This window comes from Hyaloscypha bicolor (assembly GCF_002865645.1).
Source record: "Hyaloscypha bicolor E unplaced genomic scaffold K444scaffold_129, whole genome shotgun sequence".
Taxonomy (NCBI): Eukaryota; Fungi; Ascomycota; class Leotiomycetes; order Helotiales; family Hyaloscyphaceae; genus Hyaloscypha; species Hyaloscypha bicolor.
The window spans coordinates 433,030-448,806 of record NW_020194631.1 but is presented as its reverse complement, the minus strand read 5'-3'; the positions used below and the strand labels follow the sequence as shown (position 1 = coordinate 448,806).

Below are 15,777 nucleotides of genomic sequence, written 5' to 3'. Positions count from 1 at the left end.
TGCACGTGACCTTCTAAGCCACTTTCTCGCTTACAACTTTCCTCCCACAAGAGATTCGCGAAATCTTCTCCGAAAACTTGCGATCCACGACTAACAACAACTTTTCTCGACGTTCACCACCAACCGCCGAGATGACGAAGATCAACAGCTGTATGTGATACTCCTGCAATTGAGCTCTGATTCTTATAGAATCAATTCTCATATGCTACTGCGACGCATTACTGACGATGAACCCAGCCCTCCACTCCTCGAGGAGAAAGTCTCGCAAGGCTCATTATGATGCACCATCCAGTGTTAGACGTACGATCATGAGCGCACCCTTGAGCAAGGAGCTCCGAGAGAAATACAATGTTCGTGCACCCTAATATAGAGTCTCATCGCCATCCTAACGTTCTTCAGGTCCGCTCAATCCCCATCCGAAAAGACGACGAAGTCCTTGTTGTACGAGGCTCCAACAAGGGCCGCGAAGGCAAGATCACCTCCGTCTACCGTCTTAAGTACATCGTCCACATTGAGCGTGTCGTCAAGGAGAAGTCAAACGGCCAATCCGTCCCCATCGGCGTCCACCCATCGAAGGTTGTCATCACCAAGTTGAAGCTCGACAAGGACCGTGAGAACATACTGGAGCGCATCAAGGCCGGACGAGAGATCAAGGAGAAGTTGAAGTCGAAGGCATAAATGGCATTGGGCACGCTTTTGTTTGGCATGACTGTTATTCACACACATACGCTGGTGGTTACTGGCTGGATGTGCTAGACATAGGGAATGACAAAAAAACATTATGGCCATTTCACATCCTCCGTGCTTGCACGCTTGGTCTAGTGAAATGCTCCATGGGAGTTTCTCCCGAAGCAAATCGTCGATGCTTTATGCTCGACGTGTGTGTTTTGCTATACATTTGCTTTGGGAGGGCAGCCCCTACTTACCTAAAACAGGATTTTTTTTCCTTCTGCGATGTTTTTTGCAAGCGCTAGATTATCTCCGCGTCAATCTCCTTACGGGCTTTCATGATTTTCGAGGTATACGACTGGCGCAGACGGATTACATTGTCCTCGTCTTCGGACGAAAGACTCTCTCGCCTGCAGACTTTCCTCTAGATCTCTATCTTTGAAGTTGAGAGTTTGATGGTGAGGCACATTTTCAATCATATTATGTTCGATCATCAGTGGCTTGCATGTCTTCGTATCTGGCACTTCACAGATGTCTGCTAAGAAAAGATACAAAGGTATTATTTCCACGTTTCTTCATTGTATCTATGTACCTAGAACTTCTCCACATAAGGACGAACATCAAGCTCTTGAGTGAAGTGGGACCTCGGTTGAGTGTGCAAATACCAGTAAGAATCGGCAATCTATAGAAAAGAAAGTCAGCCCAAGCTCTATAACTACTTCTTCCAATCATCTTATATGCTTCATCTTGTCCAGGCATATGATTCGGAGGAGACTTACAGCATCACTACTAATCTTACCATCGTCAACGCCTTCATTAACAGGCCATTCCTTGGTCCTTGGGATATCAATCACACCATCAATTATAGCATGCGCAATATGTACGCCCTTAGGTCCAAACTCCCTTGCAAGACTCTGTCCCGTAGCCCTCAATGCAAACTTACCGCTCGCAAAGGAGCTCATATTCGCAGATCCTCGGAGTGATGCCGTAGCACCTGTAATGATCAAAGAAGGAGGATGTGTGGAATCCGGCACAGATTCAAGGAGAAGAGGCAGGGTCGCTTGGGCAAAGAGGAAGAATCCCTTTCTACAAGATCCGGTATCAGCACAAGCTTCTAATCTTACTGAAGAGAAAGCGTATACCCATTGGCCTCATAGCCAGCCTCATACTCCTCCGAAGTCATTTCCAAGAACGGCTTCCTGACAAACCGACCACCGACGTTGTAGATTGCCGCCGCGAGCTTCTTGCCCTTGAACTCCTTCTGGATCTCTGCGAAGGCGTTCTTGACGGAGGACTCGGAGGAGACATCAGTCGAGATCCCGATTGCTTGGCCGCCGGCGGCTTTGATCTCTTTGACGATGGATTCGTAATTGGCTGGGTTGCGGGCGAGAAGGGCGACCGGATAGGTCTTTGCGAATTTCAGCGCGACTGAGCGGCCTGTTGACGTGAGAATTAGCTTCAAATAATGTAATGCTTAGTGAGAAGAGAGAGTAGGTACCTGTTCCGGCGCCAACTCCAGCAACGATGCTGTAGAAGTTAGTTGCTGCTGCCATGTCGGGTAATTGAAGGTGATTTCTTGTGGTAGTTAGACGTTGAGAAGCTGTTGACATGTGTGGAGGAGAGGAAAGAGGGGGACTTTGAGCAATTGGGTGGCGGGGGAGGCTGCAATATCAGTAATTGATGATTGATAATGCTGGTTCGGAGTGTTTGATGATGCAATTTACTACCTTAAGGCCGATGGATTAGTCAACACATGAGTGTTACCTTACCGTAGCAGTTGACAATTTGTAAATGTGAGACAAGGACATTGTCGTCAATTCTAAACACGGTTTTCTGTTCCCTGTGGAGCATTGATTTTTGATGATGTTCTCGAAGTTGAAAACACAGCTGACAGGGGTTGGAAACTTAAAAGTGGGCCATTCACGTGCTGCGCTTAGGTTCATCCCTTCGAATCGAAAGCCTGATGATCAACAGAAAACCTTTTCAATGTCCTTACAAATACTGCGAGTTGTGCCCAAGTATCCACACGAGTGTCTGTCTTGAACTTGGAGCCTTACTTGCATATCTAGTTGGGAACGAAGTGTTTGCCTCCAACCTCGAAGTCTTGAAAATTGACACTGCACACTTGGTACCCTCGAGTCGAGGTTCGGGGTTGGTCCGGATGCTTGTTCCGGAGAAATGTGAGTATGGCTTCAAACGCAAGCGCGGCAGATTTCTTGTACTACACTTGCTGGACGCGCGATATGCAACAAATCCCAGAGAACTGCTTGCTTGCAGATATGGGCTGACACTGGTGTCAGCCCCAGTTGCTGTTGGTAATTCCATTGACATTACAATACTTCACACGTGACGGCGCTGTTGCTAATTCGAGATGTTGGCTACGGCTTACTCAAATCTGCAAGTGGATAGTTCGAGAAGTTCGGGGCCTTGCGCCCTTTAGATGTCCAGAGTTGGAAGTTGAGCGAGGTGCTTTGGGAGTACCTTCTCTTGGGCCCTCTCCAGCCGGTTGTCTTCTAATGTTCGTGGGCATTCGCTTGGACACACTTTTCTGCGTTGGGATGGATCATCTGTCGGAGATTGTATCAACACTCCGAACCCAGCAACGACAGCAACGATTGCTTGATGTCGTGGAACTCAGCTGTAGCGCAAGCTTAGCGTGTATGCATGCTTCAAGTCCGCCTCTGGCATTGCTGAGCCTTCGATCTGGTTAACAAAGCATCAAGAAGCGCCCAACTCTCACCAAGGGAGTCTTCGTGCCGGTTGCTCCGTGGAAATCCCATTCTGAAGTTTTCACTTGGGAACTCCACCCGTAGGCAGGGCATCTATAATGCTGATGTTTGGTGTAATGGAATTACTTCCGTGCAGGACATGAATTTGGCGGGCAAAGGGCCGTCTACAGTTCTAGATGTTCCACACTCGAGGTTCGAGAATCAACACTGCAGTATTTGCAGGATGAGACTGCTCATTTCCGGTGAGATTATTAGATATTGAGAGACGTGTAACAAGACACTGAAACTGGATGCCGTTTCATTGTCTCGATGCGTATTGGTGGTTGCAGTTATGACATTTTCTCATTTTTCCAGCCACTTCCTTTGAGCCCCAAATGAAGCTGTGCTGAGACATTCGAGCGTACCGTATTGCCGTGTCTATTTACATACTTTACGTCCGCCCGGTGTCCCAGAATTCCACCAAGGACTCCTTGAGGTCCGTGCGAGGTGGGATGAGGCAGAAAAAGCCGTCTGGTTGGTCACATCGTCTTTAGCCATCCAGGGGTCAGCATACAAATTTAGCAACGACTGCAACAGTTCTGTCTCCTCAAAATAGATCAGGGCAAAGATTACAGTATGGTTTCATGATCAATTCTATTCCTAAAATATATACAACCCCAACCAAGAACCCTATCCAGAATTAACTGCTTATCGAAGCAAGTGACGCTTGATCATCACCCCCAGAGTTCATTTTCTCGACCATAAGATCCCTTTACTTTGACGTATCAACGACGTATCTTCCGGCGATCTTGCCTTCGTGCATCAACTCGTACACCTTGTTCAGTTCGCTCAAACCGCAAGACTTGTATGGAGCCTTGATCAGGCCGCGGCGGAAGAATTCGATGGCCTCAGCAGAGTCACGTCTGTTACCGACGTATGAACCCTTGATTGTGATCATCTTGATGACGGACTCAAAGACTGGGGCACGGAGGTAGGCACCGGCGGGGAGACCGATGGCAACGACTGTACCACGTGGTCGGACGTACTCAGCAGCCTGTTGGAATGGCTTCTCGTTGACCGCGACCAAGATAACGGCGTGAGGTCCAAGACCATCAGAAGTGGCAGCCTTGACATCCGAAACAAGGTTCTTGCTTGTCTGGAAGTCCACGTAGTGACCAGCACCCAGCTTGGCAGTCATCTCCTTCTTCTCAGCACCGCCATCGATGGCAATGATATCGAGACCCATGGCCTTGGCATATTGGCAAGCCAATGATCCGAGTCCACCACCAGCACCAACGATTGCGACGGTCTGGCCTGGGCGGACTCCCGACTCCTTCAATCCCTTGTAGACGGTGATACCGGCGCACAGGACTGGTGCAATGGCCTCAAGGTCGCAGTCCTTGGGGATACGTGCCATATGTGCGGCCTTGGCAATGCAGTATTGTTGGAATGTCCCGTCGACAGTATAGCCGGAAAGGAGGGCTTGGGCGCAGAGCGGCTCGTCTGATTGTTGGCAGAAAGAGCAGTTGAGGCAGGAGCCGTTGATCCACTAAATCACACATTAGTTGAGCGGCCGTTTAAATTTTGATTCTCGAATATTGGATGTATACCTTAACTCCACCATAATCACCAATCTCAACGTCCTTCACGAGTTCACCTCGGGCTACAACAACACCAGCACCCTCGTGTCCACCGACCAATGGGAGCTTCGTTGCCAATGGCCAGTCACCGTTGACGGCGTGGAGATCGGTGTGGCAGACACCGGAGTACTTGATGTTTATGAGAACTTCATCTGGGCCGGGCTTTTGAACTGGGATCTTCTTGTAGACGACAGCTATGGATCATTAGAATCCTTCAAGAAAAACAAAAATCTGGCATGAGTGATACTCACGTCCTCCGGTCTTCTCGACAACCTGTGCCCATTGCTCAGTTGGGATTCGTGGTGATGGCATTATGAGTGTTTGTGTGGTTTTTTTGGTTGAAGTTGCTTTTATTTGTTTAGAAAATTGGGAATGTATGTTGTATTGCACAAGTTGAAACTGCTTGTATGTATGGACTCAAGTGATCGAAGTGAAAGATTTACCATGCGGCAATCCTGTTCTCCTTATATTCCTTCTGAAGAAACATGCCACTTTGTTAGAACACTTCGACACCCCTCCTCCCGGACTAACAGGTACCCCCACCTGAAAATGGAGCGTCCATCACGCCGGCCCCAAGCTCTGATGCCTGCTCCTGCCCTATCCGAGCAAATTCGCCCTTGGTTGTCCTCCTCTTGTCCTTCTTGACCCCTTAGCGCTCTCTAAAGCTTCCCAGCTTCGTTCCTGTGATCGAGATCAAGATCCGCTGCACCGTTAGTTCTGTTGGATCCTGGAGCTGAGCTCCAAAGGAAGGGGAGAGATGGGTTGAACCAAGCGAGGACCCGGGCCAAGGGCGGACAAGGGCGTCTTCCGGACGCACGTTGTCTCCGCAAAAACCTGCATCCTACGTATGAAGCAAAGTCCCATTATTTGAAGCATTGAATTGGCATGCACCTGCAGGACACTTTCCGCTCTTCCTTCGAGCTATGACGTTCTGCCATGGGGGTCCCTAGTCCCTCGGATGATGTTGGCTTATCGAAGAAGTGGCGTGGTTTGCTGGGCAGTGGGCAGAGTCTTACAGTGTTTGCAAGGGGTGCAGGCAGGCGCCACGTTCCGGGCTGAGGCGCTGTGGAGATGATTGGTTGACAAGCGTTGATGGCACAAAGAGCCGGTTCCCGATCCCGGATCAGCGTGAAACGATTTGCGGCGCTTTTCCGTGGTCCACGTCCCCCGTCTGGCCGTTCCCAAGAGGGCGAAGAGCGTGGATCTCTCCCTTGGCTTCAAGGTTTGATGGATAGAGTCGAAACCACTTGGAGTAACGCCCCTTGCGGGGTAGAACCAGCTCTCAGAACTTCCCGGACCAAAGTAGAACCTTTTAGTATGCGGGGTCGCTAGCATGACTCATGTTCGTGCAGGATGTTTGAACCCTTGATCCGAAGGCAAGGCGAGCGGAGCTCAGGAAGAGCCGCAAATGTTGAGGACTCCTGAGATGTGCAGAGTCTTGAGTCGGGTAGGAGGGCATTCGGAGTCTCGGTCCACCGCCAGCTCTCATGCAAGCTGGTGAGGGAGGCAAGGATGAAAGCTGTGGAGACTCACGCCACCTCTGAGCCTGTGAAGGCGAGTACTCCGTATGAGCGTAAAAACTACCAAGAATAGGGACCAACTACGTACTGGCCTCCTTTCTGGACTCTGCACCGGAGAATTGGGCGGTGCCGATGACGATGATTTCGAAGTCAAGAAAGTGGTCTGATCCATGGCCTATTTCCGGCGCTGGCAAGAGCAGCGAGTGTGCTAGTCCCAGGTGGGACCTGCCAATTCTGACCATCGTCTTTTCTTTCCACCTGTAACACAGGTCACGACATCGAGATGGGAGAAGGCCGACTCCTTGACAGCGACTTGCTGAAAGGTCTTTATACTTTTGAAGAGAGCAACCTTCTTGGCTACCTATGACGCCTTGATGGCAGCTGGGGGGCTCTCCTCCCTCCTGCCTCACACTAGACAACAAAAGTGGCAGTTGTTAATGTCCCAAGTCAACTTGAGACATTGTAGATACTTTCCTTCTCATAGTTCTTTCGATTTATGGTACATTTAATGTCTTCTGCCATCTATTGTCTATGATGTTCTGGAACATTTAAAAGCGTCTCCTTCCAATGTCCAACTTGATTGAGTACATTCAACATTAGCATCGCTTTTATTGTCCACTGCGAGCCTGTATCATCAGCACAATTTCACATTCTCCCTCAATCAATCCTGGATAAATCTCAAGTCACTTCAAATACGAGAAATAGAGTACGAAAGAGTCTTGATATTTGACCTATCCATCTAGCTAGTTTGGCTCAGAAAGCTCAACGCTAGTATCGACCGATCGAAACAACGATAGGGCACTTCGCTATTATGAAAATAAATGCGCCCGTTTGGTGCAGAATATCACGGAATCCCGACGCCCACAAGTGGATAGCTATTGAAACTCATTTGCACTCGCGAGCTTCGTAGCAATCGAGTTACACAGTGTTTTCGGGGCTTCTAATTTCGCGGAGCTTCAAAATCAAGGGCATCACTTCTCGAAATGTGACTCAAAGCGCTTAGGAGATGCCAGGACGTAGCGAATGGTCAGGAAGACGTGCACAGAGGAACCGTACTCTGGTCCTTCGACTTTATGGACGAGACGACCAACCTGGCAACCCACTGCGGATCGGTAGCCATAAGGGACGCGCTCGAGGTCCGCGGCTCTCACCTGTACCTTTGACCCAATTTGCAGTTGTGTCATGAGGTGAGAGTGTTTGACTCCCATTGCCTGGAAAGTTGTACCGGGCCCATAGTAGTCAGCAGAGGGGACCGGGATGTCTCGGAAACATCGAAGAAGTGCTCCGTATCCAAAGCAGTTCCAGGAAGCTTGCTCTTGAAAGAATGTCATGGACATGAGTTAGAGCTCAACTATCTTCAACTCCAAGGGGTGAGCTTCCGGTCTTCTTGCTGGGTCTATCAGGAGAGCGCCTGTAAGCCGAGAGCCGAGGGGTTCTGAAATGGCAGTGGTAACAACCGTGGATTAGGAAGATTCCATAAGTTAAGGTTTGAAGGGTTGAAGATGGATTGAGCTTCTCGAGTTGGGAATAGTAGGTGATGTTGTTGTCAAGGACCTAGACAACCGGCTTGCAAGCAAATGACTTCAAGATTTGTAGGCACGGCCCACAGGAGCTCACTCAATGCAGCCATTGCGGCGGTTTTCTTGCCATCCTCTCTCCATCGACAATTACGCTCGAAACGTTGTCTCCATTCCTGTGCCTTATGAACGGTCATCGGGATATTCTTCACGCCCATATGGCAGGCAATCTCTCGCCACAGAACCAATCTACTACTCCAACCACCGCCATCAAATACCGCATGCTGTACGACCAAACACTCGACTCCGTCTCTCGAGGTGACGAGTAGCTCGCTTAGCTCCTCAAAAAGGAGGGCGGGGTGGGGGGTCGTGCACGTCCCCACTTCACTACTGTACCCCTGCGGCCGCATCAACATTTTCCCCGCCTTCGCCAAAGTTATTGTGGTATTGTCGCAACTTTCACAAATCACCACAATTCACTGGATGGACGTCAGTAAAAGGAAGACGGACGGGCCATGATGGTGGATTAAGAAAGAATCCACTTTTTTCGATCTACAGTGTGCAGTCTCCTCTTTGCGTGTGCAACACACGGGGCCTCCCACGCAGACTCTTGTGTGATGGGGACTTGGACAACGGGATCTGGCAGGATGAGGTATCACACAGACGCGGAATTTCCTACTCAGCATGCTTATGGCATCCAGCAATTCAGGATGCCATTTTGAGTGCGTTGAAGCCACTTTAAACCTTATTTCAGCCATCGCCCCTTCCCACTTGAATACTACCTCACCCAACCCATGCCTGGGAAACCACACTGCCTAAGAAATAGATCGGAATTGCAAACCGACCACACGAAGCACGGGACGTATTGGCGATGGCAAAAGAGGGGCAAGAAAGTGGAGGATGACTGGGCTCCGGGTTGCTGGGACCGTGGGCTGGAATTGTGTTGGAGTGTGCCACAAAGAGTGATGCATAAATGGAGAGAGACATCTAAAGGAAGGCTTTGTACTCACCCTATATTTAGCTAGGGGCTAGCCCTCACTTCGCAATCTACTTGCTCCTCACCTCACTCAGTTCAACAAATTGGGGTTGTTGTTTGGTTGAGGCGTGCCGTGTGGCTTGCAAATTGTGAGAAAGGTGGAGGGTTTATTAGCAGAAACTAAGGCATTGGACGAATGGGTAGATGTTGATTGAAAAGGGTATCTAAACTTGGATTGAGAATTCTTTGATAAATTTGAAATCCATTTCTGAATCGTGTTCGATTTTCCGGTAGCCCCTTGTTCTTTAAATGCGCGCGTTCTCATCAAGTGTCTATGATGTAGCTCTTCACAAAGGAATCGAGCAGTCCTCTTTGGTCTCGATGAATGAAATGTTGGTGATTCGATACGGTTAGTTAATTAAGCTATCCCTATTGGAAATTATGAGTAGATGTGAGGAGAGAGATCCCTTTCTTCTCTTGAGATTTGAGGATCGGTCAGGTTTTTGTAACCTGATGCCAAGGCGGTGACACAGAAAAATTAGTTTTTTCCACTCGCAGAATGAGGAAGAACGAAGGGTCAATATGTGATTTTAAGTCAAGAGAACTTTACCGATTACCCGGGATGACTTTCAATTTAAGCACTACACCCCAACCCCTCTCCGTTCCAAATATACCAAGGTCATTCTCTGTTCTAAAGACGACTTCCTCAGCTTCGACACTCATATCCACCTTATCCTCGGTATCTCGACTAGGCATCTTGACATCAGAAACAACCTTGGTATCATTCCTTGACTCCACCAGCGGCGGCCTCTCCGCAGCCTTCGCACTGCTCTTCTTTCTACTCCAAGACCACTTCCCAGAACTTGAGCTGGATTCCGATTGCTCCTGCTGAGCAACAATCCCTTCCCTCCTCGGAGGAAGCTCCATGGTTTTCGGGTCAGGCTTGGGTCTCAGGTAGCCTGCCAATCGTATCGCCATGTCTTCATCCCTCCAAAACCACTTTTGTCCACCACCATACTCACCTTCTTCTTTATCTCTGACTCTAACGACCCGGTCGTGCTCTTCCGGATCCTTGAAGTCGTATTCCATCGGCAAAGCATTCGGATCCTCGAGGCCTTGGGCTGGGACTAGGATAAGCGTTCCCTTCTGGAGACCAGTCTTGGCGAAGTCGGAGAGGTAGAGCTGGATCTGTTGGGTGAGGAGGGAGAGGATTTTCTCGTCCTGGGCGTGCGAGAGAAGGGTCTTCTGCGTTTGGAGGGAAGAGATGGTGGTCGTTAGGTCGTGGAGCTGGGATTGAATTTGCAAGGAGTAGTATTGTGAGGTTGAGGCGTCGGAGATGTATTTGCTGGATACGGTTTCGGAGTACGATGGAGGTGCTGCTTCGTCGTTGCGGGAGCTCGATGGACCCATGGGGTCCTTTGAATCCATGATTATTGATATTAGGGAGTGTATTGAGGTTGGTGATGACGATGGAGGACGGTGTCACTGTGATGTGGAGCACCTGGAGATTTGGTCTGGATTGAAAGTCACCTGATTTGGAAGGTACGATTCAATTATATGACGTTTTGATGGTTTCTAGAAGGATTCGAGGAGTTTGTGCGAAAGATAGGAAAGCACGCTTGGAAGTTGGAGCCCAGCTGAAGAGAGAATTGGGGCGGGGTGAGCGAGTTTGCCAAATGCAAAAAGTATTTTGATCCCCAAGACCGAGTAGCTGGAGACCTGGATAGATTCGGGTACTGAGGCTAAGTGGTGAGCAATGCCCGATTTGTGAGGGGTTCAGTAGAAGTGGCGTACTTTTGCCGTTGAAAAGGGGGGGGAGATCTCTCTTCAAACATTGCTGCCTTGGTAAATAAGTGGGCGAGGTGGGAATGAGGATCAGGACCCCGGAAAATGATGCGGTTTCTTCGGAGAGTTCTGTGAACTTTGTCTGCCTCACATGCAGCCCAACTCGGAGGAACCAAGCGCGCGTTGGAAGTGCGGAGTTGGTCTTTCCTCTCGAACTGTTCGAGTTGGAAGGAGGCTCAGCTATCACGGGATGCTTTGGTCTGAGCTGGTAACACAACAACGGGCACTAGTCTTCATGTCGGACTGCTTGGCGAGGCGAGATCTCTCTTCGATACTTCACTTCACTCTCCATAGCAATTCTGACATCAATGCCGTCCACCCACTCCCAAATTCAGCCATGATGCGGCCCATAGGACCACACTGGGCACATGGCCTTTGATTATGGGTGCCAGCGTGCTCTGATAATCGGATTGCGGCAGTGCCTCAGTCGCTGCAGGGATGCGTCAGAAACGCTATTGGCCACGAGGCTGAGCTCGGATGCCACGGCGAATGCATTGCCCCCTCTCTTTGTCCAATTCAACCCTCTGGATGTATCCTAAAACGCCCAGCTGCTGTGCAGAAAATGGAAACCAGTTCGTCACGGTGCGAAGGATTGCTGCGGCATTATTGGCGTACGTTTCGAACGCTGATTGCGCCGATTCTGACAACTGTCAGCCCCGCTTGCTTCTCATCCATAAAGCATCTGATGGATGTCTGGTAGGTCATACCAGAACATTTTTGCTTTCTCTCTTGAATAATCCCATTCCAAACTTAATTACTCCTCAGCCCTCATCATTTGAGCGAAGCTCCGTCTATCTGCCTTGAAAAGTGAACTGCTGTAAACTCAAACAGCCTAGTCTTGCCTCACCATATACGAGTTGGTTGAGCTTTCGGGCCCAATCAATATTGCACCAGGTGAATACTAAAGTCTTGGTTCGAGCTAATTGATCATGAGATCGTTAAGGATCCATACTAACTCAACTCAGGAGGGAAATAGCGGCTCTCTCCTCAATTCCTAATTCGCCAATCCCAAGAATCTATTTAAGACTTCTCTGTTTCCCCCGTCACCCTTCTTTCAACAGCGTAAGCATCTTTTTCGTCAACACCGATCACCGACTACAACCAACGAACCAACTTACTTTCAATCACTCATCGCATTCAGTATCGCTGTCATTCAACTTGATAATCTCAAGCATACGTTAAGAAATCATTCAAGATGGTTTACACAATCGCCTCCCCGGACGAGTATCTCGCCATCACTGGCGCTGGAATCAAGACCCTCAAGATCGTCAAAAGTGCTTGGGTTTGGCCTTTCCAACGAGTAAGCAACTGTCGATGACCCCGATCTGCAGCTAATTCTAACACTCTGTAGTGCCAACGCTTCAGCATCCAGCCGCACGACTACTCCATGAATCTTCAGGGTAAGACTTTTTCTCATAATATTTTACTGTTTCCTTCTCTGAGAGCCTAAATCCCGAGAGTTTCACGAGAGCCGGGCATGCATATTTGTCTTGGGAGCCTCAGCTCTTAAGCCCCTTATTCAGTTTAAGTACTAATTCGATGGTAGCGATGACCCGAGAAAAGTTGCAATTCCTCCTTCCTGTTGTCTTCACCGTTGGTCCAGATGTCAATCAACGTGGAGCGGCCGCCAGCCAAGCTCCTCGTGATACTGGACATCTTGAGCATAACCCCGAGGATCACGGAGATGCACTCATGAAGTATGCAATGCTTCTTGCAGATGCTGAGAGAGAGGCCAAAGGTGCCAGCAAGGGACAGCACATCGAGAACATCGTGAAGGGTATTATTGAGGGCGAGACTCGTGTTCTTGTTAGTAAGTAATTGCCACTTCTCTTCTTAGGTCATCCAGGAGCTTTCAAGTCGTTCGAAGTCTCGATACCTTTCGTTTTGGGACTTTTAGCACTAACAATAGAACAGGCTCTATGACAATGGAAGAGATCTTTACCGGTAAACCCGCAACCCTTTCAATGGTTTCATAAACAGAACGATACTAACATTCTCGTTCTCTTAGAACGTGAGGAATTCAAGAGACGCATTTTCAGAAACATCCAGGGCGAATTGGACCAATTTGGTCTCAAAATTTACAATGCCAACGTTAAGGAGCTCCGCGATGCCCCTCAGTCAAGCTACTTCGAGTCTCTCTCTCGAAAGGCACATGAGGGTGCTATCAATCAGGCTCGTATTGATGTTGCTGAAGCTCAACGAAAGGGTAATGTCGGTGAAGCCGCCCGCCAGGGAGAACAGAATCGTGAAATCGCAAAGATCAACGCCGAGACTGCGGTACAGAAGACTGAGCGAGACAGCGAGAAGGCCAAGGCCGAGGCTACCCTCGCAACCCGCAAGACAGCTTTCAACAGGGATGTCAATATCGCACAAATCGAGGCAACACGTGCCACAGAAGCTCGTGACGAAGAGCTTCGAAAGGAGGTCGAGACCAAGCGTGCTCAGACCGAGCTTGAGCGATTGAGAGCTACGGATGTCGTGAAGGCAACCATCGCCAGAGAGTCTAAGCAACAGGCTGCTGACGCTAAGAACTATGAAGAGCAAGCTCGCTCCAATGCAGGTATGCTTAACTCTGCCTCTTTGCTCTGGGATACCCTTCCTCTTGTCTTTACCATTGTACTGCTTGACTGACGTACATCCAGCACTTTACAGTGAGCAGAAGGCAGCCGATGCCCATGCCTACAAAGTCCGAATTGAAGCTGAGGCCCGCTTCCTTGCTGCCGCCAAGGACGCCGAGGCTTTGCTTGTCAGGCAGCAAAAGGAGGCCGCTGGCATGTCCGCCATGGCTGGAGCCTATGCAGATCTCTCTCACGCTTTCGGTGGCCCAGCTGGTCTTATTCAATACCTCATGATTGAGAAGGGTGTTTACACACAACTGGCCAAGGCAAACGCCGACGCTGTTCGCGGTCTCAATCCCAAGATGACCATTTGGAACACAGGTAATTCAATTGACACAATTCTCATGGAGTCGTCGAGAATTTACTGATTATTCCGATTACCACAGGTGCTCAAGCCGGCAGCGAACAAGCTGGTGGTGCTGAAGGTTCAATGGGTGGGGTGAACAGTATTCGCAACATGGTAAGCTTTCCACCACCAATTTGCCGTGGAAACATGCAACAATCATGGGCTAACTTCTGAACAGTATCAAATGTTGCCACCTCTCATGTCGACTATTAATGAACAAGCAGGCGTCGTTTTACCTGAATGGCAATTTGGAAAGCTTGCTGGTCAGATCTCGGACCGCGAAGTTAACGGGAAGCCCGTCAACGGTCTTGGTGCTAAAGCAACTTGAGGGCTCAACGCTGAATCTCCAGGGACAGGGAAAACATACGAATATCGAGTGTTGCTGGGGTGCTGATTGTTTTCTTTTGTTCATATACAGTCCCTCTTTCCCTTCTCTCCACTTTGTTGCATGCATAGCTTCTCTGCGGGATCATTTTCGCAACTGCCTCATCGGACATCCTTGGTTGCATCAAGCGTTTGGAATTGGCGTTTTACTTCGGTCTTGCTTGTACAGTAGTCAAACGGCGGAATAAAATAATTCTCAAAACCATCGAGACTATTTATGTATGAGAGAAGATGTCTGCTCCATTACCACCACATGGAACAACACTTCTTGGCCCAAGCAATAGGCTTCTGACTCTTTCAAAAAGAACTCATCTGCGCTACACGAGAGTAGTCGAGCTTGAGCTAACAATAACGCCGACCAGGTGGCCTCAGCGCCGCTCACCAAAAGTCGAGTGTTTGTCAAAGAATACTTGATTCATTTCTATATAGTCTTTCATTTTCCTCCATCCATTCGTCCATCATCCAACACCAGTCTTTTCTAGTAACCAACCCTCCATCTCTGAAGTTTCGATTGTATCAATCCCGTCTTCTAATCGAATCCCACCAACTCCCTTTAATTCCCCTTTTGTACCCGCTCACCAAAATCCACCACTATCCATAATCTCTTCATTACCCCCCCTAACCAACCAAACCCAACCCCCAAGCACAAGCTAAAACCGCCATCACCCATCCACACACCGCCATCTCCGTCGCTCCCATCTCCACCTCCCCAATCACTTCCCGCTCCCCCTCCGCCTCCGCTGCCAATATCCTCTGGAACACCACTCCCCCATCATCGGTAGTTATATACCAGCACACGATCCTCAACCACCAGATCGTGGCGATGGTTGCGTAGGTTAAGGTCTGTGGGGTGAAGAATGTTGTGTCGATTGGGTGCATTTGCAGGATTGTTTCCAGTAGTTGAGTTTGTGCTGAAGTTGTAGTGGTGAAGTTTGAAGTGAGGAAGTTCATTTTATTGATTGCTGTTAAGCCGTTAAGCTGTTAAGAAGTTGTAGTGTTGCTTGAGAGCATCGGCTGAGTCTTGTCTCGGATTTTTGGAAAATGCTATTTGGCGAGCTTGCCTGTCAGGAGAGGATAAAAGACTTTTTGGTGAAGTGTAAAGGAATGTCGTTTGTCGAAGATCTGTTGTCGTACAGAGCAAAGGAATTACGTTTCTCTTCGACTTGGCGATATATTTGAAAGTTCTTTTGAAGCGATGAGTGTCGAAGGAATGTAAGAGGAGTGGTTGTATGTAAAAGCTTTCCTCTCGCGGTACAGGGAACTATCAATTCCCGGAGATCCGCTATGGGAGGAAGAGACTTGTGTTTGTATTCGAACAATAGAGATGTGTAGAAGTCTTTCACGAGAGCTCAAGTGCAAGCAAGGGCTGCAAGGATGTTGTAAGTGGTGAAGTGAATTTGATGCTCCTCAGTGATGACAATCTCAAGTCTTCTTATACATCTCTTTACCCAGTCTGAATCAGCACCCTTATACGATATTCTAAATCTAACATTTAGATACCGACTGTATCTCAACTATAGGAGCTAAATTGTGGTACCGTCACTACGCATAGTA

At 48.9% G+C, this 15,777-nt stretch overlaps 5 protein-coding genes across 5 annotated transcripts; 2 read left to right on the top strand and 3 right to left on the bottom strand.

The window, feature by feature from the left end:
• Positions 1–227: 227 nt before the first annotated feature.
• Positions 228–678, top strand: K444DRAFT_539168 (putative 60S ribosomal protein L26-2; the record flags this gene model as incomplete). The annotated part of the gene is made up of 2 exons (XM_024875601.1): positions 228–350; positions 400–678. 2 exons carry the CDS (start codon positions 228–230, stop codon positions 676–678), a joined length of 402 nt encoding a protein of 133 aa, XP_024731535.1.
• A 497-nt stretch (positions 679–1,175) lies between these two features.
• K444DRAFT_617988 (short chain dehydrogenase/ reductase-like protein) lies at positions 1,176–2,529 on the bottom strand. Its single transcript, XM_024881232.1, has 4 exons — positions 2,168–2,529; positions 1,812–2,106; positions 1,449–1,755; positions 1,176–1,351 (listed from the first exon to the last, which is right to left on the bottom strand). Exons 1-4 carry the CDS (start codon positions 2,220–2,222, stop codon positions 1,262–1,264), a joined length of 747 nt encoding a protein of 248 aa, XP_024731534.1. The 5' UTR covers positions 2,223–2,529; the 3' UTR covers positions 1,176–1,261.
• Positions 2,530–4,149: 1,620 nt separating this feature from the next.
• On the bottom strand, positions 4,150–5,329 carry K444DRAFT_539210 (GroES-like protein; the record flags this gene model as incomplete). Its single annotated transcript, XM_024875606.1, has 3 exons — positions 4,150–4,926; positions 4,988–5,211; positions 5,269–5,329. 3 exons carry the CDS (start codon positions 5,327–5,329, stop codon positions 4,150–4,152), a joined length of 1,062 nt encoding a protein of 353 aa, XP_024731533.1.
• Positions 5,330–9,580: 4,251 nt separating this feature from the next.
• K444DRAFT_597618 (uncharacterized protein) lies at positions 9,581–10,440 on the bottom strand (the record flags this gene model as incomplete). Its single annotated transcript, XM_024878493.1, has 1 exon — positions 9,581–10,440. One exon carries the CDS (start codon positions 10,438–10,440, stop codon positions 9,637–9,639), a length of 804 nt encoding a protein of 267 aa, XP_024731532.1. The 3' UTR covers positions 9,581–9,636.
• A 1,406-nt stretch (positions 10,441–11,846) lies between these two features.
• On the top strand, positions 11,847–14,581 carry K444DRAFT_617979 (putative Flotillin-like protein 1). The gene is made up of 9 exons (XM_024881231.1): positions 11,847–11,937; positions 12,017–12,175; positions 12,227–12,275; positions 12,422–12,685; positions 12,790–12,819; positions 12,884–13,435; positions 13,518–13,814; positions 13,880–13,953; positions 14,018–14,581. The coding sequence occupies exons 2-9, from the start codon at positions 12,071–12,073 to the stop codon at positions 14,165–14,167; spliced, it is 1,521 nt and encodes a 506-aa protein (XP_024731531.1). The 5' UTR covers positions 11,847–11,937; positions 12,017–12,070; the 3' UTR covers positions 14,168–14,581.
• Positions 14,582–15,777: the final 1,196 nt, after the last annotated feature.

Coding starts and splice junctions, on each gene's coding strand:
- K444DRAFT_617988 (XM_024881232.1), bottom strand. CDS start 2,222: ATGGCAGCAGCAACTAACTTCTACAGCATCGTTGCTGGAGTTGGCGCC. Junction 2,107..2,167: donor TGGAGTTGGCGCCGGAACAG/GTACCTACTCTC, acceptor TCACGTCAACAG/GCCGCTCAGTCGCGCTGAAA. Junction 1,352..1,448: donor GTAAGATTAGTAGTGATGCT/GTAAGTCTCCTC, acceptor TCTTTTCTATAG/ATTGCCGATTCTTACTGGTA.
- K444DRAFT_617979 (XM_024881231.1), top strand. CDS start 12,071: ATGGTTTACACAATCGCCTCCCCGGACGAGTATCTCGCCATCACTGGC. Junction 12,686..12,789: donor CGAGACTCGTGTTCTTGTTA/GTAAGTAATTGC, acceptor ACAATAGAACAG/GCTCTATGACAATGGAAGAG. Junction 13,436..13,517: donor GCAAGCTCGCTCCAATGCAG/GTATGCTTAACT, acceptor ACGTACATCCAG/CACTTTACAGTGAGCAGAAG.